Below are 23,452 nucleotides of genomic sequence, written 5' to 3' on the forward strand. Positions count from 1 at the left end.
CTCGCCTCCCAACTACCCTTCAAGGCAGGCGCTGTCACCTCCACCAGACAGCAGGAGAGATGCAGCTTCAGAGAAGACAAACCCCCCCAGGTCACGAAGCCGAGACTCTGTCCCAGGAAAGAGCAAACACGGCCCCTGGTGTCACGCTGCCAGCAAGAGGGGCAAACTCGTGGGCGTTCCCCGTGCCTTGCTGTGGTGCCAACGGGCATCCTGGTTCCCGGTCACCATGTCACTTGTCCTGAGACCAGTATGATGGTCAAGAGCCCAGGAACCGGATGGCTGGGGTGTGAGCCCAGGGGCCACTTGACTGCCATGTACCGAGTGTCCTGCTCCAAAGAGCAGAGGCGTCAACAGCACCTGGCCCGTAGGGCAGTTTTGAGGGTTAAATGAGGTCAGGCAAGCGGGGCCCGGGAAGGGGCGTCACGCACACCGATCGGCTGCGGCTGTAACCAGAAGCACCGAGCATCCCCACGCTCAGGCCCCTCCCAGCGCTGGGTGCTGGGGTCACAAGCGTGAGGCAGACACGCTCCAGCATCCCCGCCGCCACCTACCTTGGTGGTGGCCATGGTCACCAGGTCCACCCGGGCGTGGGCTTTGCGCAGCATGTGGTGGCTGCCTGAGGCATTGGTGAAGATCTCCACGCCGTCCAGGCCCATGTCCACGTGTGGGCTGTGGGCAGGGGAGGGCAAAGAGACCGGTGTCCCCAACCCACCCTCCCAGCCCCGCAGCTCCCAGGGCATCTCCCCAGCCCCAGGCCATGACACCAGGAAGGCTGCAAACCTCCAATCCTCCGGGGCCCAGCGAGGATGGGATCTATGGCGCAGAGGGCAAGGCTGACCTGTGGGGTGTCCAGAGTTCCTCGCAGACCTCACTCCCGATGCACGTGTCCCGGGTGGAGAGGACAGCATCCCCAAAGGGCACAGTTTCCTGGGTTGGGAGACCAGAGCGCTTGAGACCCCTTGGCCATCCCGTCTGGGCCAGGTACTGAACCAGGACGCCAGATGTGACGCATGAGACTTGCATGAAGGCCACGATTTTGTTTCAAGTACTAATGAATCCTTCCTCGACCCGGAGCGTTCCCAGCCCAGGGGCCAGCAGGCAGCTCCTCCGCTGACCCAAGGGCCTCAGTCACACCTGGAAGCCAAGCTGAGCTGCCACAAGCTTGAGTGTGGCTGCCGCTAACTGTGACTCAGTTCCTGAAACTTCCACGGGCCCAGACGGCCAGCGGCAACAGCATCGGCTGGGTGCTCTTCTGACATCATCTGTGCTCCTGGGGGTCCCATCCCCATGTCAGAAACGAACGGACTGAGCTCTTACAAAGTTCACGCCAGCCGACGGGTCATCCAGCCCCTGAACGGCAGGGCTGGGGCAGGACGCAGGGTCCCTGCGTTCCTAGGAGCTACGTTCGTGTCCCCCGAGGGGTGGGAGCTTCCAGGGCAGGGACGGAGCTGCCCCTGAGGCCGCCGCACCGGTCTGAGCAGTCACCGAGATGAGCAAGTGCTGACAGGATCACCCGGGCGTGGGGCCCACCTTGGCCTCCTCTCTCGGGGACCAAGTTTCAGCTGCGTTGCCATTTCACTGAGCCAAAAAATCACCCTGGCGGGCCTGGACCGCATCCCAGCACTCTTGGTTGGGTCCCCTGACGTGTGTGTTAGTGGGTTCAACTCCCTTTATCACCAAGGGCAAGAACCGAGGGGCAGGCCTGGCATTTTCTGTTCTGACGCTTCTTGCCACGGACACAGCCCTCAGCCAGGACCCCGAGCTGGCCGTCCCGGGACCCCTGCACACCCTGCAACGGGTGCCTCGCATTCCTTATCACAGGGTTAGGGCTGGGATCCTGACCCCATCTTCCTGTGACAAGACCAGGGCTCGGGGCAACAGGGTGATAAGCAAGGCATGCAGGGGGGCTCTCAGTGACGGGCCCCTGACCTGAATTATCCAGGTTACAGCAGTTACGGGGCTGGTTTGCCCTGTTTCTTGAAAACTCCCCTGAACTTTAATCCACTTGCACCCAGGGCCAATTTCTGCAACTTGCTCTCAACCAGGGACACCAAGCAGCGTCCTTCCACCTGCAGGCGGCCCCCACGCTGGTTTAGGGGGTCACCTGGTATGTTTTCTAGGATATCAAAGGGTCCTAGAAGAATGAAAGGGAGGATTTCTCGCAGCAGGGGGACTGCTGCTGAAATGCTTGTTTCACACACACACACACACACACACACACACTCACTGTGTCTGGATCACGATGCACTTAAATTGTTCCCATTGCTGCAATTCACGGTCAGAAAAGTTTCCAGGTCACATGGGAGGCGACCAGACCTGGCTGAGAGCCCCTGTCCCCAGCCTCAGCTGTGCCCAGCCCTGACTGCCTCGCAGGGGGCACCAACCCAAGCTGGCCCCCCAGACATCCTCTCTTAGGGATCAGAACCGGTGCCAGTGACTTAATCTGGCTCCCGAGCAGCGGTGATCTTGGCCCAAGGGCCAGGGAAGTGAGAGGCAGGCGGAGACCCCTGGCATAAAGAGGAAAGGGGTCTGGGGGCTGGTGGATCGGGGAGAAGGGCACTCCTGTCCCACCCCCCAGATCCATCCCCGAGGTCCAGATGCGTCCCTGCTGACCTGCTCCACTGCGGAGGTTCAGTGTGTCTCCATGAGCCACCTTGAGCGCAACAGTGAGGGGTGCAGAGAATTGGGTGTCATGGGCTAAACCGTGTCCCCGAAATTCATGTGCGGAAGCCCTAAGCCCCAGCACCTCAGATGTGGCTGTGTTTAGAGATGGGGATCTTTAAAGAGCTGATTAAGGTAAAATGAGGTCACTAGGGTGGGGCCCTAATCCAATGTGACTGGTGTCCTTATGAGAAGAGGAGAAAAGCACACAGACACACACAGAGGGACGACCCCGTGAGGACACAGGGAGGAGACGGCCGTCTACACGCCAGGGAGAGAGGCCTCAGGAGGACCCAGCCCTGCCCACACCTGGATCTCAGATTCCAGCCTCCAGGACTGGAGACAGTGACTGTCTGCTGTTTAAGCCGCCCCGGCTGTGGTGCCTGGTTATGGTGGCCTAAACAAACTGAAACATTTGGCAACCAGAATGGAAACTCAAGCAGGACCAGAGAGATCAGGGCCCCCCGAAACACCCGCTCTGTGCCCCTGGCTCTCAACGCCCTGCAGGAAGTGGACAGCACCAGGTCCCAGCTGTCCCACCGCAGCAGCTTCCAGGACGAAGGGGATGGTCGAGGTCCCCAGATAAGGCTGCAAAGTCAAAGCTCTTCAGGCCTGGCCAGCCAGGTGCAAAAGATAAGACAGGACAAGACAGATTTCCGATGCTGAGTTTTCACAGAATGAACAGGCAGCCAAGGAAAGTCCTTCATGAGTTTTATAACTAGAAACCCTCCAAACCCGGCTTCTTGAGCAGTCCCTAAGCCCGAGCCCCAGCCCAGCAGGGAACAGCCGGCCGGCCGAGGTGGGGCAGGAACCCCTTCCCCCAGGCTCCCCTGAGCCCTCTACCCCGTTGAGTGAGCCAGAGGAGAGGAGAGGGCAGGGACAGGACAGGCATGACACAGGGGAAAGGAGACGCCCACCGTCCCCCCAGCTCTGCTCCCGGGACCCTCCCCACTTGTTACAGACATCACCCCTTTGTCTGTGCTCCTTACACGGGCCATGGTGATGCCCGTTACTTTGACCCGACGGGTCTTGCCCCCACGGCCCACCCCAGAGCGACGTCTGACCGAGAACGGGTTTTCTTCTCCAAGACTCACCTGCTTTGTCAGGTCCTGTATCATCCGGGGGAGAAAATATTCCTCTGTTTGCCTGGAAAGGAAACCACCACAGATGTGAGAAGGACCATCCGGGAAATACGCAGAACGGCACCCAGACGCAGAGCAAAACGAGAGCTTGGAACGGATGAGCTGGCAAAGGAACCATCAATTTAAGGCAAAAAGGCAAGTATAAGCCTGCGCGATGAGGCTCCCAGGCCACGTGACAGCGAGACGCTGGGTGCTCTCCTACCATCGGCCTGGCTTCCCCACCCTTTTGTAACTGACCAGGACACCATGGGGGCCTTCCTGGGACAGGCCTTCCCCCATAGCCTCTGCGTTAGCTCCTCTCTGAAGTACCTAGATAACAGTAGTTGATGCCCATTTCCTGAGTTGTTTTACAGATGTGAACACCCCCCACCACCACCGCCAAATGGAAGAACTACTCAGTGACCGTGAACACGTGGCCCCAGGTCTCCTGGAGCCTAAGGACTGATCACATTCACCCCGTGACACCACCCTGCTGCCTCACCGTCAGCCAATCAGAGGACTGTGCACGAACTGATCGCGTACCCTGCAACACCCTCCTCTCCTGGCCTTTAAAAACGCTTTGTCAGAACCCTTCGGGGAGCTTGAGACTTCTCGGGGCCTGGGCCACCTCGTCTCCTTGCGCGGCCCTGCAGAAAACCTCTCTCTGCTCCGAACTCTGACGTTTCAGTTTGCTTGGCCTCGCTATGCCTCGGGCACACACTTGTGTTAACACTTTCACGCGCGGCATCGGAGAGGCATGTCACGGCGATTATCTGAAAAGAGGTCGTATTTCCCCACGGAGACATCCAGGTGGAACTCCTGTTCAAGGGTCCTGAATCAAAATGATCACACCACATGAACCCAACGTACGGTGACAAACGGATATCATCACTGAAGTAATAAAATAACGTCCCAGTTTGTATGAGCTGGACACAGAGTTTAATACACAACTTCAGTACAAGCCGTCCCACGGTCTACATGAAAAGGTAGAATTCGAACAATAGATGGTTTCCAAATCTGACCTCAGATAGGCTGTTACCAGATGCACCATTGAGACATTTAATTAACTAGATTTCTTTTTGCTTTCTTGGAATTCACAAGAACCTTCTGGGAGATTTTCGTGGCTTTTACTTAAGTAAATTTTAAAAGCAGAGAAATTGAGAGGACAATGCTGTTTCTCCCTCGCTAATGAAGGGAAAAGAAACTGTAGACGTCCTCTGACCCCCGAGCTGCCTTGGCATCCCATAATGAGTTCGCCATCGGTAGGCTCGGTGATGGCGGTGCCGCTGCGTCACAATTTGTTTTAGAGGGAAGAGCCGCCCCAAGGTTTCTCCCTTCACCCTCGCCTCTCCCCTCAATTTGCACGAAGATCCATTCAGAACCAGATGCAGGCGAGCCCACCAGGGAACGACGCAGGTTCCCCTTTGCTCCTCCCCACGCCCTGCTCCAAAGCCAGCCTACACCTAGCGGATGGCTCATGAGGTCCGCACAGTTCATTAAAGAACCAGAGTACCGACAGTAAACCCTCCGGATCGGCAGTGAGTCATTCCGAGCTGGCTTCACGCTGGCCCGACCCATCTTTCCAGCTGCCTCCACACCGGAGCCCCTCCTGCTCTGCACAGCTCCTCTGATGGGCTGTTCTTCTTCCTCAGCGAACATCCCCTGGAGAAACCCTAGCAGCATATTTCTGCCGAGAAACCACTCCTGGCCATGCTAATTTCAAGTCTTTTCTGGCCCTCTGGGAGCTACAAGAGTCCCCTCGACACCCCCGCCCCCCAACACCCCCGTCTTGCTGGGCTCAGATTTGGGGCATCCACCTAAGAATCTAATGAAAGTGAACCTAGATTCTTAAGTTCTCTGCAGTCAAGAACTGGGCCTTTTTTCTGTTTTCCTACAAAAGCCTGAAATAGCATCTTGAAGCTGTGACGGACTCATTACTAAAGTAGGGACACAGTGACAGAACCATTTTATTGTCACCATTTTGGCACAACTCCCGAAGGGTAAAAACTCTGTTTTAGTTTTTTAACTGTACCAGAATGAAAGCTTCTGGTTCCAGCTCAGTATCCACTGCCACCGTTTCTACAGGCACCATTAAATGAGTGATGGTCTGAAAGGATTCAACATTTCAACATTAGAAATGGAGGGAAAAAAAGTGAACTAGAGATCTACGCTGGCATAGAGTTAGAGACAACAGAAGCCAATGCAAGATAGCAAAGAAAATCAGACAATAGAAAATAAAAAGTGAGCTCAAAACTAAGAAAATAATTTGAAAAATTAAAACATTTGAAGATATGAAAACATATTAGGTGCATCAAAGAATAGAACAGAGAGGGAACCCTTGGGTACTGTTGGTGGGAATGTAAGTTGGTACAGCCACTGTGGAAAAGAGTATGGACGTTCCTCAAAAAACTAAAAATAGAGCTACCATATGATCCAGCAATCCCAATCCCGGGCATATATCAGAAGAAAACAAAGACGTAATTTGAAAAGTTAAATGCACCCCAATGTTCATAGCAGCACATTTACAGTAGCCAAGACATGGAAGCAACCTGTGTCCACAACAGATGAACGGATAAAGAACATGTGATACGTATACACAATGGAATACTACTCAGCCATGAAAAAGAATGAAATGTTGCCATTTGCGACGTTGTGTATGGACTTGGAGGGCATTATGCTTTGTGAAATAAGTCACATAGAGAAAGATAAACACTGTATGATATCACTTACATGTGGAATCTAAAAAATAAAACTACTGAATATGACAAAAAAGAAACAGACTCACAGACATAGAGAACAAACTAGTGGTTACCAGTGGGAAGAGGGAAGCTTGTTTCAGAAGCTGATCACAGGAATCTCTCTTTGGATGAAAATCAGAGGCCCCATGACCTGCAACCAGGGATTATACATACTAAAAAAGTCATCATTTCGGGCTTCCCTGGTGGCGCAGTGGTTGAGAGTCCGCCTGCCGATGCAGGAGACACGGGTTCGTGCCCCGGTCTGGGAAGATCCCACGTGCCGCGGAGCGGCTGGGCCCGTGAGCCATGGCCGCTGAGTCTGCGTGTCCGGAGCCTGTGCTCCGCAACGGGAGAGGCCGCAACAGTGAGAGGCCCGCGTATCACAACAACAACAACAACAACAAAAAGTCATCATTTAAAGGACTCTGTCTCCAACTTAGATGAAAGGACCCTTACCAGGTATTCATAAGTAGCTCATAAGCATAGTGAAACAAGGGAACTGACTCTTGGGTTCATATTTCCCACTTACGAGGGGTCTCTGCATCAGACTGGTCTACAGAAAGGACTGCTGAGCCAAACAACAGCCACCCCAGGATGAGAAGAAGACAGCAGTTGTAGACAGCTGGCCCAAGAATCTGGACCAGACCCGTTCTACTAATTCAATTTACTGTTTACCAAATATCTGTCTCCCCTATCAACATTGAAGTTATTGTTTTACTTCTAACCATACCTTTGCCCCCAAAGTTCAGATGGAAAGAAAATTCTCTAGTGAAGTTGTCACAGAGTATACGTACTCATGACAGGTACCAGTGCTTGCTTTAAGTCTACTGCTAAAAGCACGTGTAAAATGTTTCCTTGACAATTCAGTATAATTGATAAAATGTATAGCCTATAAAAGGTTTCCTGGCTAGCATACTTCTGTGCTTGTTCACTGCGTCTGATTAGTTTCCCCAACATGGATAACTAGGCACATATATCTGTTTATATCTATATCAAGCTGGCCTAGCACTGAGTGATATGATGGACCCGTAGCAGGCAGCAACCGCCCTGGCATCGAGGGACAAATATTTTGATCATAAATGCTTTCTATCAAAAGATCTGCAGTCAAAAGGGGAAGATGATGGAGGACATCTTCACATGTTGAGGTGTGGGGAAGTCATTCTGGCTTACACATGGTTTAACTTAAACTTTATACTAACCAGAACGACCTGTTTTGTGGCCTATCAAACATGCATTGTACGTCTGCTTTAACCACTGAGGAAAAGAGTGGATTCAAAAATCAAAATAGAGTAACTGTGGTTCAGGCATCCAAAACAGAGCTGGATGGCCATGGTGGGTGTGGTTTCAGACATGCCCCAGGATCACTGAGAACTTGAATTTTCTGAACTGTATCGGACTCAAGGACACCACCAGCTGTTCTCAAAACAGTATCTGCTAGCTGCCAATTGCAAACTTACGTCCTCAAGGTCTCCTCTTGTAACTACGAAATCTTTTACTTCAGGAACAGCAGCAAACGAGACAGCTGAAGCCATAGCTTCCCAGCAGAGGCTCTCGATCCTCTAGCCAGAAGGCTCCTGGACAATAAAGTTGCTTTAGGTTACATTTTAACAGAAAAAGGGGGCGTGTATGTAGTGGCCAAGAGTTCCTGCTACGTATGTACTAATAGCACCTCAGAAGTTAAAACCTGTTTAGAGAAAATCAGACAAAAGGCAGCTTGGCTCCAACAAATGTCATCCCCAAAACCTGGATTTGATCCCTTAAGAAATATCTTCTAATGGATCCCAGCAAGAATAAGGTCTATGCTTGAGGGACTGGTTAATATCATTTTGTGTTTGCTAGGATTTATATCCCTTTTTGTCATAACTCTCTGCTTGCTGTTTGTCTTGTATCCTTAAGCCCAAAGTCTTGGCCTCCTCTTGGGATTTGTGAGTATTTGAAATCAAATTCGAAACAGTTTCGTTTGTCAAAGCTTCGTTAGGCCTACATCCCTCTTCAGCAGGAAGCAGCCAGAGTGGTCATGGCCCCCTTCCCTCAAGACTGAGGAATGTTTAGAAGGTTGGGGGGCCTGAAACCATGCCCCCTAGAGTTAACAGAGTTAACAGAAGCTGACGGCTAAAAGGAATTCTTGAGGTTGTCTCGCAGAGCAGCAGACTGGGGAACAGCTTGTTAAAACCCCTCTGCTTGTAAACCGCCTTTACTGAGGTAGCTCACTTTAGTTATTGTTTTCTTTCTTTCTTTTTTTCCTCTCTTTAATTGAATACGTTCCCAGCTTCGTGTAGCCCAGTTGTTTTACAAGAACGTGGAGGTTGGCTCATCGGTTACCAGGGAAACCAGCAAAGGGGCATGTCCCTCACCGCCCCTTTGATAAACTGTCATAGATAGTTCTGATCTAAAGATTAGCACAGTCGTCACTAGCTGGGGCCAGGGGGCAAGTATGTAGGCATTTACTGATTAGGCTCTATGACTAAGAGGGAAGGTGAGTCAGGTGAGCAGGGTGTAGGTGAGGCGGGGACTGGTCCAGCGGGGATGTACAGAGAGCCAGAGGGCAGCCACCTTGGGTGGCCTGAATGCACAGTTGCAAACCTGAGCATCTCGGCATTTGGTTTGCTGCACGTTGGACAAAGGGGTGTGTCCACAGCAACAGACTTGTGATTGGCAGTTCAGTGGGGCTGAGCCCTGAACCTGTGGGGTCAGACACTACCTCCAGGTAGACAGTATCAGCACTGAGTTCATTGCCTGGTGGTGGTAGAATCATAGAAAGCTACTGGGTGCTGAGTTTCAGCAAATGAGTGACTGACAGGGGAAGACAGTCATCTAGGAGGCTGAGCAAACCCAGGAGGGAAGGGAAGTCCCAGAGAACTGTGACAGGGAGGGGGTGCCGGCTGTGCAGCCAGCCTGGGGGACAATAAGCAGACTGGGGCAGGAAGTGCCTGTCTGTCTGTGGGAGGGGTGTTGGGCGAGAACAGAGATTGAAAGCAAAGGAACTTGACACTGGTCGACTCCAGGCAGGAGAAATGGGCGAAGAAACACGGATTCAGAACACAATCTGCGGCTCAGCTGTGAACGCGGATATCGGCCGATCGTGAAACACTGAGCTGTGACTGGTTAGAGAGAAACAGCAAGCCCAAAATGGAGTCATCTGCCCCAAGACAGGAAACCAAGACTTCACTGCAGTTTCAACCTCTGAGAACAGTCAGTCTGACGTCCTGCTCACACTGGGGAGGCAGGCTCTGCACGACGAAGACCCTGCTGTTACTGTTCACAAGGGCCAAGACATGGAAACAACCTAAATGTCCATCGACAGATGAACGGATAAAGAAGAGGTAGTGTGTGTATGCAATGGAGTATTACTCAGCCCTAAAAAAGAATGAAATGATGCCATTTGCAGCAACATGGGTGGACCTAGAGGTGATCCTACAACATGGATGGACCTAGAGGTGATCCTACAACATGGGTGGACCCAGAGGTGATCCTACTAAGTGAAGTAAGTCAGACAGAGAGAGACAAATACCATGTGACATCACTTACATGTGGAGTCTAAAATATGACACAGATGAACTTACCTACGAAAGGGAAGCAGACTCACAGACATACAGAACAGACTTGTGATTGCCAAGGGGGCGGGAAGGATTGGGATTTGGGATTAGCAAATTAGACTATTACATACAGAATGGATAAACAACAAGGTCCTACTATATAGCACAGGGAACTATATTCAATATCCTGTGATAAACCATAATGGAAAAGAGTATTTAAAAAATGTAGAGATATATATATAACGGAATTACTTTGCTGTACAGCAGATATTAACACAACACTGTAAATCAACTATACATCAACTAAAAAAAAAAAAAAAAGACCCTGCTTGCTGTGTCCTCCGTATCAGAGGAAGGCCTGGCCTGAAACTTTTCTCTCGCTAATACCTTCTTGTCCTGTCCTTCTTCTGACTATAAAAACCTTCCATTGTGTACAGCCCCTTCTATTTACTAGCGGGAGGCTGCCCAGTTCCTGAATCATTGAATAAAGCCAATTAGATCATCAAATTCACTCAGATGAATATTTGTTTTTTTAAACAAACTTAACCAGAAAACTGTGAAGTGCCCATGTCAGGAAGAGGCGGTCAGAGAAGCTAACAGTGAGGCTGCATCGTGTGCCAAACCCTGTCCTTCCAGAGCAGGAGGCCACGAAATACCAATGTCTGCACGAGTTAGAAATACCAAGGCGGGGCTTCCCTGGTGGCGCAGTGGTTGAGAGTCCGCCTGCCGATGCAGGGGACACGCGTTCGAGCCCTGGTCTGGGAGGATCCCACATGCCGCGGAGCAACTAGCCCCGTGAGCCACAACTACTGAGCCTGCGCGTCTGGAGCCTGTGCTCCACAACGAGAGAGGCCATGATAGTGAGAGGCCCACGCATCGTGATGAAGAGTGGCCCCCGCTCGCCACAACTAGAGAAAGCCCTCGCACAGAAACGAAGACCCAACACAGCCAAAAAAATTAATTAATTAAAAAAAAAAGAAAAAAAAGAAAGAAATACCAAGGCGGAACCCAGAGGCTGCAGGAGAAAGGAGAAAAATGGAAAATGGAAATGGACAGCTATGGGGAGCAGGGCTCGGAGACAGGGCAGATTGGGGGCGCGGGTTGTGTATTTCTTTTTTGTTATCAAGCTTATAGAATTATTTATGAATTACAAAACCATATTATTATATAAAAGGGCAAACTAGTTGTACTCTGTATAAAGGAACAAACCATTGGACGAATCTCAAAAGCATCATGTTAAGCTAAAGAAACCGTTTCCAAAGGAATGTACATGGTGTGACTCCATTTGTATGAAATCTAAGAAAGGAGAAGACTAACCTTGGGGGCATCACCTGGAAAGGGGCAGGGGTGCCGTGGACATGGCTCTATCTTCTTTAGGGTGTGATTGCACGAATGCACACAACTGTCAAAAAAGAAAGCTCCTAAAATCTGCATATCTTATTGCATGTTATTTATGCCTCACTAAAAAAGTGTAAAAGTAAACACTATTTGATACAACATTCCCAACTGTAAAGAGAAGTTCTGTCATATTATTACTTGATATTACATGATTTTTATAATATTTAAAGCATTCAGAGCACAGAAAAAAATGTTTTTAACTAACATAACACTGGCATATAAATTTAGAGAAGAGAGGGGCTTCCCTGGTGGCGCGGTGGTTGAGAGTCCGCCTGCAGATGCAGGGGACATGGGTTCGTGCCCCTGTCTGGGAAGATCCCACATGCCGCGGAGCGGCTGGGCCCGTGAGCCATGGCCGCTGAGCCTGGGCGTCCGGAGCCTGTGCTCTGCAGCGGGAGAGGCCACAGCAGTGAGAGGCCCGCGTACCGCAAAAAAAAAAAAAAAAATTTAGGGAAGAGAGGGAAATCCTGAATAGATACTAGCAAACGGAAACAAAGTTTAACATTCCACATCCATTTGGAGCTTATAAAGACATGCAAAGACTTACCATGTTCATCTCAACATATGCTAAGAAGAAATTTGATAAATTCAACAACCATTCTCAATTAATTTTAAATCTCCAAAGTAAAAATAACTAAGGATGGATATAAATCTGAAACCAAATCAGAAACAGGAAGAGCTTTCCAAGTCAAGTTGGGAAAAAGACAAAAATGCCTGTTATCAAGGACGTTTGTTCTAGAAATGATCTAGAATATTGTTCTGGAAACGCTGGCCAAGAAAAGTAGTTTCGAAAATGAACTGAGGGATGTAAATATTAGAAAGAAGTAAAATTAGTTTTCTATTATAGAATTTCGACCTGAAAAAAAAACAAACTAAGAAAATCAATAGAATAACTACTAGACCCAATAAGAGAATGTAGTAAGGTGGCCAATTACAAAAGCAACACACAAAATCTCAAGTTTTCCTACATAAAATTCCATTTGTAATAGCAGCAACAATAAATAGACAGGAATAACTCTAAGAAGAATATAGGGCAGGGGTTCTCAACTGGGGATGATTCTGTCCTCAGGGGACACTTGGCCATGTCTGAAGATATTTTAAATTGTCACAAATGGACGTGTCTATCAGTGGAGGCCAGGGATGCCGCTATACACCTTTCCATGCCTAGGACAGGCCCCCACGACAAGAATGGTCCAGCCTAAAGCAACGGGGCTGGAGCTGGGAAACTGTGATATACAGGATCAGATGTACAATGACGGAGGATGGGTGACTGATGACTGAGTTTCATGTGGTCTCTGATAAGTGGGCTATAAATTAATCGGCAGGGTCAAACCAGCTATAGCTAAGCGACAGGTACTGCGGGGCAGGGACTCTGCCCGGAATCCTTGTCTATCTCCCCCACGACCTGCACAAGCTACGCGCAGGAAGACGCTTCACAAGCGCTCAAGGAGCAGTCACAGACCTGGCTCCCGGCATCGGGCAGCGACTCACCGGCTCCGGGACCACGGGGTGAACCAGCGCAGCTCCCGGTAGTTGCCTTCGTTGGCCAAGGCCATTTTGGGTCTGATGAGCAGGATCTTCCTACAGGCAGGGGGGCAAGGCCACGCCTGAGATGAACACGACCCGACGAGAAGCAGCTGCCGGTCCGTCCACCCCGACAGTCGATGGGCACAGGGCAGCTAAGACCCGGCAGGGGGGCGAGGGGACATGACAAGGCCTCTCTCCCTGGACTGACCTCCCAGCAGTGGGGCCGTGTGTCCCCACACCCAACCCCGTGGCCTCTCTCTTTCTAATACCTGAAGGTGTCCGTGGTGGTGGAGACCAGGAGCAGTGCCACTCGAGTCACCTGCCTGGTACACCAGCCCCCACTAAGGTAGTTCCGGAAGAAGCCTCCCTGCACAGGGCCCCCAGGGACCGTGCCCCAGGGCACTGGCACGAGTGCCCGCAGGCCCCTAGAGCTCAGCGGAGGCAGGCAGGTCACTGCTCCCGGCGGTCACCTACCTGTTGAGAAAGATCACCCTGCAGTTGTAGCGGACGTTTCGGTGCATCACGGGCCTGTGGAGAGAGGGGACCACGCGCTTGTTGGCAAAGAGCAGAGCTATGTGTCTGCTTGGGCCTGTGGAGAGAGGGGACCACGCGCTCGCTGGCAAAGAGCAGAGCTGTGTGTCTGCTTGGGCCTGCGGAGAGAGGGGACGCGCGCACTTGTTGGCGAAGAGCAGAGCGATGTGTCTGCTTCGATGTGAAGCTTCTCCGTCCTTTGTGAGAATCAGAAGGCTCCCCTGTGGCTTTCTCAAGCCAAAGTTAACAACAAGCCCAAGTGTTTCTGCCACAGCATAGGCCCTAAGTGGGAGAGCGTCTTCTAAATAGAGCACCAGGTCCCTCCCCGCTCAGGGCTCCTCCTCTCCTCCTGGAAGGTTCTCGGACCTTCCAGTGGCTCCCTCCCTCCCCTTCTCACACCCCTGCTGTCACATCACCTCTTCGTCCCCTGCTGGCCTCAGGCACTAGCCCCTGTGCCTCCCCAATTCTTCCTCCCGGCACCTCTCCTGACCCGAACACCCCCCACCCCAGAATGCAGGCTGCAGGGCAGGGGCAGCGGGTCCGAGGGGCCGGGGCTGGGGTGGGGAGTGGTGGGCCCTGAGCAGATCTACTCACCCCTCTGTCTGGACCCTTCTCAGGATAGACATTGTGCTTTACATCTCCTCCCGGACCACCTGGTACCTTCCTCCTCTGCAGGGGAGGGGATCAAAGCTCCAGAGGCTGGGGTGCTCTGGGGCCAGTGGCTGGGGCAGAACCGGGGCACAGCTGGGTCGAGACGGGGCAGAGGTGGGGCAGAGCTAGGCGGAGCTGGGCAGAAATGGGGCAGAGATGGGGCAGAGCTGGGAAGAGATGGGGCAGAGCTGGGGCAGAGCTAGGCGGAGCTGGGCAGAAATGGGGCAGAGATGGGGCACAGCTGGGCAGAGCTGGGCAGAGATGGCAGAGAAGGCAGAGCTGGGCAAAGCCCAGGTGCTGGAGCCCAGCTCAGGGTGAGAGCACAGCACTCAGGGCAGAAGGCATCAGGCACCACGGGAGGATGGCCTTAAGGGGTGCCTAAGACGATGGGTTGTCAGATAAAATTAATAAGGCAAATAAATAAATGCCCTGGGACATGAGTGATGGAGGAGGAAATAAAACCAGCCATTAATAGTGTGCGCTATCAAGTCAGGTGGCCAGGTCCCAATCCCGCTTTGCACTGGGATAAGTCTCACTACCCTGGGTTCCTCCTCCCAGAGGGACTGAAGGACAGGATGCAGGCGGGGGTGCCCCCAGTTGTGGCCACGACACACGGATGCCACCAGCAAGGACTTCCACCGCTGTGGTTTCTAATCCTCCCCAGGCCAAACCAAAACCTGCCTGTGTTCACATTTATACAAAAATGTGTTCAAGGGCTTCCCTGGTGGTGCAGTGGTTGGGAGTCCGCCTGCCAATGCAGGGGACGCGGGTTCAGGGCCTGATCTGGGAGGATCCCACATGCCACGGAGCAACTAAGCATGTGCGCCACAACTACTGAGGCTGTGCTCTGGAGCCTGTGAGCCACAACTACTGAAGCCCACGCACCTGGAGCCCGTGCTCCACAACGAAGTGTAGCCCCCGCTTGCTGCAACTGGGGAAAGCCCGCGCGCAGCAACGAAGACCCAGTGCAACCAAAAATAAATAAATAAGTAAATAAACTAAAAAAAAAAAAAAATGTGTTCAAGGCAGGAGGTAAACTTATATTTTAAACAAAACAGAGACCCTCAGTGAATATCCGATTTCCAATTGGAGTAAGCCTCTTGAACAAAAACAAACAGAAAATTGAAAGCTCAACGCATAAAGTTAAACAGCAAACAACATACAAGTAAAAGTATTTTTATCGTATGTGGGGATGGGTTGATATTATTCACATATAAAGAACTCTTAAAATAAATTAGACACTTCAACTGTAGGCTAAAGAACAAGTGTCGCAAACGGCCAAAAACAAACAAGAGAGTTCACCTTCCTAAGTCATGAAAACAAACAAATAAGATCTTTTTTTTTAAAAAAAATTATTGTGCGTTTTAAGATTCTATTTTGTTTTTTAAGTTTTCTTTATTTTGAGCTAGCCCTTTGTGATCAGCGCTAAGGATAACACGCCTTCAGAAACAGGGCAGGAAGGAGGCTCAGCACCTTTTTCCTGGAGGATAATTTGTAAAGACAATTTCAGACGGAGAATATCAATGACATCATGGTATGACGGTTGTTTTCTTCAGTGGTGCTTACAGATCCAGATAAATGCTGGATTTCCAAAGAAAAATGTCTTTAAATATGACTGTTAGCACTTTGAGGACAAAAAGCAGAAAAATTATAATCGGATTATAAGTTCAAGGCCAGCAGAGGAAAGTGGAACAAAGAAAACACACAAAAGACAACAGGAAAAACAAAAAAGAAAAAACCATGATGACTAGGACATTTAATAAAGTGGCCAGAGGTGGGAATGTGAATTGGTACAGCCACTATGGAGAACAGTATGGAGGTTCCTTAAAAAACTACAAATAGAACTACCATACCACCCAGCAACCCCACTACTGGGCATATACCCTGAGAAAACCATGATTCAAAAAGAGTCATGTACCAAAATGTTCATTGCAGCTCTATTTACAATAGCCAGGAGATGGAAACAACCTAAGTGTCCATCATCGGATGAATGGATAAAGAAGATGTGGCACATATATACAATGGAATATTACTCAGCCATAAAAAGAAACGAAATTGAGCTATTTGTAATGAGGTGGATGGACCTAGAGTCTGTCATACAGAGTGAAGTAAGTCAGAAAGAGAAAGACAAACACCGTATGCTAACACATATATATGGAATTTAAGAAAAAAAGAAAGTCATGAAGAACCTAGGGGTAAGACAGGAATAAAGACACAGACCTACTAGGGAACGGACTTGAGGATATGGGGAGGGGGAAGGGTAAGAGAGAGGCATGGACATATATACACTACCAAACGTAAAATAGCTAGCTAGTGGGAAGCAACCGCATGGCACAGGGAGATCAGCTCGGTGCTTTGTGACCACCTGGAGGGGTGGGATAGGGAGGGTGGGAGGGAGGGAGACGCAAGAGGGAGGAGATATGGGAACATATGTATATATATAACTGATTCACTTTGTTATAAAGCAGAAACTAACACACCATTGTAAAGCAATTATACTCCAATAAAGATGTAAAATAAAATAAAATAAAATAAAGTGGCCAGAATCAGTCCATGTGGTGGGCTGCGTAAAGGCCCCCAATGATGTCCCCATCCCTATTCCCAGGACGTGCAAGCATGTCACCTCATGCGGCAAAGGGTACCTCGCCGATATAACAAAGTTACAGACCCTGAGATGGGAGATTCTCCCGGACTCTCTGGCGCCCTCATCATAACCACAAGGGTCCTTCTGTGAGGGAGGAGGGACAGTCGGAGGGCACGTGGCAGTGGAAGCAGGGGTTGCAGTGATATGATCGCTGGCTTTGAAGATGGAGGGAGGGGGAGGGGCCACGAGCCAAGGGATGCGGGCGGGCCTCCCGAGCTGGACTCTTCCAAGGAAACCGATGCTCCCCCAACAGCCTCCAGAAGCCCAGCCCTGCTGACCCGTTTCAGACTTCTGAGCTCCACACCCACAAGGCAACAGATCTGTGTGGCTCTGTGTGTCGCATCTGTGGTACTCTGTCACACAGCAGCAAAAGAGGACACAAACATGGTCCGTGTGTCGAGAATGATAGTAAAAGCGAACAAACGGGGTTAAAAATCTCATCTGTTCACTGCTCAAAAGAGACCTACCACACAGACGTCGCAGCAGGTTGAAAAGGCAGTGCAGCCCACGTGCAGGGCCGAGGAAAAGAAAGCAAACTCGGCCACGTCCACACCACGTGACACAGAGTGCAGGATGCAAACAGAAACAACATAAAGGCCCGCCAGTGGGCTCTGGTTACGCAAAGCACGTCACAGACACGCTCAACAACAGTCCTAGGCCAGAGCCCTACCCACGTGACCTGCACCCGTGGAAACTACACGCTATGGACCTACAGGCAGACCTCGTCTTATTGCACTTTGCTGTACTGTGGTTTGCAGGTACTGCTTTTTTTTTTTTTTTTTTTAATTGAAGGTCTGTGGCAACCCTGCATTGAGCAAGTGTACTGGCGCCACTTTTCCGACAGCTTTTCCTCACTTCCAGTCTGTGTCACATTTTGGTAATTCTCGCAATATTTCAAACACTCCCCCAGGAAAAAGATTACAACTCCCTGAAGGTTCAGACGATGGTTAGCATTTTTTATCAATAAAGTATTTTTTTTTTTTTTTTTTTTTTGCGGTACGCGGGCCTCTCACTGTTGTGGCCTCTCCCGTTGCGGAGCACAGGCTCCGGACGCGCAGGCTCAGCGGTCATGGCTCACAGGCGCAGCCGCTCCGCGGCATGTGGGATCTTCCCGGACCGGGGCACGAACCCGCGTCCCCTGCATTGGCAGGCGGACTCTCAACCACTGCGCCACCAGGGAAGCCCAATAAAGTATTTTTTAAGTAACGTAAGTACGTATATTTTTAGCCATAACAGTGCACGCTTAATAGACTACAGTATAATGTAAATGTAACTTTCATATACGCTGGGAAACCCAAAAGCTTTGTGACTCGCTTTATTGCTATGTTTGGCTTTACTGCAGTGGTCGGGAACCAAACTTGCAAGGTCTCCAAGGTCTGCCTGTACACCACGTGGGCCTACAGCCATGGAACCTACGTCATATACATCTATACTTACGGAACCTGCATCTAGGGAACGTACACCATACGGACCTACACTTATGGAACCTACGCCTATGGACCTATATACCACATGGACCTATACCATACGGGGGAACCTACACCTATGGAATCTACAGCTATGAAAGCTACATTTATATACCTACACCCCCTGGAACCATATGGTCAGCAGGTCGATATGGAGTGATGTGGAACCATCCCAAGACTTACCGTTAAGTAAAGAAAGACCTATACATGTGAAAGGGAGACCCTGTGCTCCCAGCTGTGCAAAGCGTGTTCCCACATGCACAGTAGCATCTGGAAGAACATACAAAAAAAAATCTCCCAAGAGCGGCCTCCGCTGGGGGAGTTAGGTACCTGCAGGGCTAGAGAGGGAACAAAGCCCACTCCTCCACAAGAGGCCTTCTGTGTCTTTGAACTGTGCGGATTCCACCTCCCTGCTGTTAGGATGGCTCCAGACATACGACGCCCTTGAACTTGCCTCCTTCCAAGCCAGCCTTTCCCCATGCTCACGCCGGCACTTACATTCCCACATCACAGATGATATCCTGAGTGACTGGAGATTCCAGAAGGGCAGCCAGGACCTGGAGCGAATGCAGGAGGGTGTCCGACTCGTAATAATGATCCCAACAACCGTAGCCACTGCAGAGGGAGGGAGCAGGACAGTGAATCCCTGAGACACACCGGGTGGGCCCGGGGGCAGGGGTGGGGCAGGGGCCTAGGGGCCTAGGAGTCAGAACATGCAGGGGTGCAACCCAGGCCTTGGTATCTTTTTTTTTTTGCGGTACGCGGGCCTCTCACTGCTGTGGCCTCTCCCGTTGCGGAGCACAGGCTCCGGACGCGCAGGCTCAGTGGCCATGGCTCACGGGCCCAGCCGCTCCGCGGCATGTGGGATCTTCCCGGACCGGGGCACGAACCCGCGTCCCCTGCATCGGTAGGCGGAGTCCCAACCACTGCGCCACCAGGGAAGCCCCTTGGTATCTTTATAAAGCCCCCCAGGAGATTCTATTGTGTAGCCAGACTTGGAATCACTGCTACAAAAAAAACCCCCAAAACGATGCTCTTTATTGGAAATTCATGGCCTGGTCCCCATCCACTTCTCAAAGTTGTCAGTTACAATGAGAAATTCTCTCTCATGTCAAAAAGTGTCTGCTCTTGGATTTTTTTTTTTTTAACCTTCAACGTAGCCCAAATCCCACTAATCTACAAGAAAGGGATGCGAAAGAAACAAAGCTGGACCCAGAGAAAAACATTCCTCAGGCAAAGGGACCATGAATAATCATTCAAATGCCACTCACACAGCTGCTCCTGAGTTTCCTGCTAGAGATACGGAAGCTTGGAGGGGGCTGAATGGTGTCCCCCAAAAAGACGTGTCCATGCCTTAACCTCCAGGAGCTGTGGATGTGACGTCATTTGGAAAAAGTGTCTTTGGAGATGTAAGTGAAGGATCTGGAGATGAGATGGCCCTGGCCCTAAAGCCAGTGACAAGTGTCCTTACATGAAACAGAAGGAGGAAAAGCCATGGAGAAGAGACGGGGCTGGGGCTGGAGGGATGCGGCCACAAGACGAAGAACTGGGAACCAGAAGCTTGAAGGGGCGGCAGGACCGTCCCCTGGCACCCTGGAGGAAGCAGGGCCTTGCTGACACCTTGATTTGGGACTTCGGGCCTCCCGAACTGTGAGAGAATAAATTCCTGCCGTTTTAAACCATCCAGTTTGTGAAACTTTGTTACAGCAGCTCCAGAAAAAACTAATACAATGCTCAATGAGGTCCTAACAGGGGAAGTGGGTTGAGAGTAATTTCTCAGTCTGGGAGTCCCAGTAACGAAATGTACAGAATTTGTAAAGTACTATTTTATTTTGTTTTATTTATTTTACTATTTTATTTTACCTTATTTCACTTCATTTTGTCTTATTTCCACACCGCATGGCTTGTGGGATTTTAGGTCCCCAACCAGGGATGGAACCCCGACCCCCGGCAATGACAGCGTGAAGTACTAACCGCTGGACTGCCAGGGAATTCTCTGTAAACCACTTTTAAATCTTCACAAGGTCCTTCCCACTACGCATGGCCCGGAAGTGATGTTGCAAACGCCGAGCAAACTTTGCACACGTGAACACAAACCCCCCAACTGGCCTTTGCCACCCTTAATGCCTTGAAAAGCATTCCTCTCAGCCTCTGGTTCTGATCAGGGGGAGAGCCTGATTCTTAGATGAAAACGGGGTCCAGACCTGGGATGCCCTTTCCTCTCCAAGGACAGACTCCTGCCTCAGAGGCTGTCACTTCTGCACCTCCCAGGCCACATATGATATCAAACACCAATGCAATGCCAGACGTCCAGCCAGCTTTGACATCAGCCCCGGACTGGGAAGAGTCTGCCTCTCTACGAGCTCCTGTGTTACCCGACATAGGAGTCTGGGATCACCCAGCCTTGCCGGGCCTGCTTTGTTCAAGTGTGCCAAGCACGCACATTCACGGGCTTCTGATGGTCTCCTAAATGGGCCTGCATGTCCGCAGTTCTCAATGCCCGCCACCTCCTTCCTTGCACTTTCGGCTGAGGGGAGCTGATATAGACGCCTCTACCTGCCCACCCTGGGGTGTCTGTGTGTTCTGCTCTCACCATATTTCCAGTTCTGGTCCAAGCCTGTATCTTGCTCCTTTGTGCTTGGCAATTTCAATACCTACATGTACAGAGAGAGAGAAAGAGGGGCAATTTCAGCACCCACAACTGGTCCAAAGGCAGATCCAACTCTCTCGCTGCCATAGGTGTCGTAAAAAACAAGAGGGCATCTCCCAGACCCTGCTGACACCTGCAGGAAATGAGAGACACAGGCAGGGCCTGCAGGGCTGACCCTCAGCACCAAGAAGGAGCAGAGCGGGGCGAGCGGGGAGTCACACACTGGTAGTTTATTAACCAGCAGATGCGGAAGACCCTGTGTAGGGAGAAGACGGGACCCAAAGGCACCAGCAGCAGGTACCAGCCGCCTCTGGGTTTGAGCAGCAGGCCGGGGAGGAAAGGCTGGCCAAGTGGAGACTCAGCTCTGGCCACCGAGACTGCCTCTCTTCACTCCAACTAGATTTGCTCTGACCTCTGATGAGATGAAAGCAGGTTGAGATCGAAAAAAACAAAAAGGATGAAGGTCCGAGGCACATGGCTGCTAAGATGCCCTCACCTGAATCATTCTGTTTTTACTGCGGTTGGCAACTCTGCTGCAGTAACCAGCTGAGGACAGCCAGTCTGAAGCGGCCGAGCCTGTAGGGTCGCCCAGGGCAGCCCCACTTCAGGTGTAGATGTCAACAGTGCAAACTTGCGCTTTCAAAGGTGAGCTGGTGCAGGTGACAACTGTATGGGGGACCCCCGTCACACACACACAACGACCTCACCTAGTCTCTAAGCTGGGGGTCTCACCCCTATTCCACTTCCCTCTTTGGGTCGGTTTCAGCTCTAGAAATGTCACATGCGACCCCAAAGATATTTGAGGACAGGTTCACCCCAGCCCTCCCATCTCCACCTCCACGGCCAGACTTTTCTTACCACGCGTACAGACCACGTGTCCCCAGGCACTGTAACCCACTCCGCACTCCCATTCATGAGGAGGACCTGGGCACTTACGGGCAAAGGCGTGGTCATAAGATAGCTTATCTTATCTGTCCCCATGCCAACGGCCACGAGTTTCTCCAGAGCAAGGCTGCGTGTGCGTCACAGCAAGTCTGGCGGCCAGAATGGACCTTCGCCCCTCTGCCCCACGCCGCCCCTAGACTCACTCTTTAAAATCCTTTGCAAATTGCCCTCGAAGTCCAGGGCCCACTGGTTGAGCGCGCAGGTGGCCACGGTCACCTTCCGGCCCATCCTGGCTGCAGTCGCCTGGGCAAAAGGCCGGCCGGACGGTGGGTCTTTCTGTCCTAGGGAGACAGGCGGCCGCGGCTTGTGTCCTTCCGGGTTGCCCCGTCCCGTCCCGCCAGGCCCTGAAGGGACAGGACAGCAGAGCCCCAGCGTCAGGCCCCGCCGCGATCTCCCCGCCCTCGCCCCGCCCAGCCCCGCCCCCAGCTCTCCGCCGCGCCTGCGCAGGAGGGAGGCCCGCGGAGCCGCGAGTGCTCGGCAAGGGTGCCAGCGCGCTACCCCCGCCCGCGCCGCCCCGACTCTGACCGGGCAGGTGGGACGGTCGCCAAGTCCTGGAGCGCAGGTGGAGAGGGGCCGGCCCGCCCGCGTGCCCCCATACCTCCCAGCAAACTGCATCTTAATACGCTTGTGCAACTTTATTTTCCCCCGTGATATTAATTACGTTCTTTTGGTTATTTCTGCATTTGTCACTGCACTGTAGGAATAAAGCCCACTTTATCCGTTCATTTAAGTTAGCAGCGCTGTGCCAGCACACACGCGCACTGCTATTTTCATTCCTGTAATGCATCCCGTGTGAGGGCAACTAGTTTCTCTACGCCGCCTACCGTTGCCAGTTTCCCCTGGAGCTGCACTTACCTGCGCCTCGCTCGCCAGGCGTAGGATATGCATACGTGCAACTTTACTAAATGTTACCCAATTTCCTCTCTGAAGCCTTTGAACCTATTCACTACCAGCAGTTTTTCAGGTTTTGTTTTCACATTTCACCCTTTAGTCCCCTTAGGGTAGGAATTCATTTTTTTCCCCTTGTGAATAAGTAGCTGGCTGACCATCGTTGATGGAACAGGCCACCCTTTTCTACTGGTTTGCAATGCTGCCTCTGTCATACGTACTGTACACGTTCTCACATTTCAGACAAACGTGTATCCTGTTTATAAAGTAATGCTTGTTCATGAGCTTCCATTTGGAAATTTCAGAAAACCACAAAAATGTTTATATGTTCATTCATTTAATCCTCACTTCGACCCTTTGGGGCAGTTTTCATTGCTAGAAATACCTCAGTTCTTTCCAGTATGCTCAAATATCTCCTGCCAACCATGGCTGGTTCTAGGCCTTGGGCAGGGAAGGAGCAAATCCTCCAATGTCTGGTTGGAGCAGAAAATAAGGACGTTCTCCAAAAATGATGGGAACATGTTATTTGAAAAGGAAGAATCAGTTTGGAGGGGTTCCCACTGGCCAAGTATGGGACAATATGGGAACTTTAAAAAAAAGTAAATGACAGTACAGGATCGTAACTCAATGAGCAAAAAATCTATTCGTCCATTCTGACAAAAAATTAAGAGAGGGAAATTCTTTACAGAAAAATGC

The 23,452-nt window shown here is 51.0% G+C and overlaps 1 protein-coding gene across 2 annotated transcripts in view; it reads right to left on the reverse strand.

Moving 5' to 3' along the window:
- The window catches only part of NADSYN1 (NAD synthetase 1), a 35,281-nt gene extending 13,023 nt beyond the window's left edge, over nt 1-22,258 (reverse strand). The window contains exons 1-8 of one of the 2 annotated variants that reach the window (XM_079929711.1): nt 22,012-22,258; nt 20,867-20,927; nt 18,772-18,888; nt 13,456-13,509; nt 12,946-13,035; nt 3,756-3,807; nt 839-927; nt 552-669 (exon numbers count right to left, since the gene is read on the reverse strand). In XM_079929711.1, coding sequence (XP_079785837.1) covers nt 552-669; nt 839-927; nt 3,756-3,807; nt 12,946-13,035; nt 13,456-13,509; nt 18,772-18,888; nt 20,867-20,927; nt 22,012-22,096 — 666 coding nt within the window. In that variant the 5' untranslated portion in view covers nt 22,097-22,258. Of the gene's footprint in view, nt 1-551; nt 670-780; nt 797-838; nt 928-3,755; nt 3,808-12,945; nt 13,036-13,455; nt 13,510-18,771; nt 18,889-20,866; nt 20,928-22,011 lie in introns of those variants that run through there. The other variant, XM_079929712.1, reaches the window with a different exon arrangement.
- Between the last annotated feature and the right edge of the window lie 1,194 nt (nt 22,259-23,452).

The sequence above is a fragment of the Stenella coeruleoalba genome (assembly GCF_951394435.1).
Source record: "Stenella coeruleoalba genome assembly, chromosome: 8".
NCBI classification, from domain to species: domain Eukaryota; kingdom Metazoa; phylum Chordata; class Mammalia; order Artiodactyla; family Delphinidae; genus Stenella; species Stenella coeruleoalba.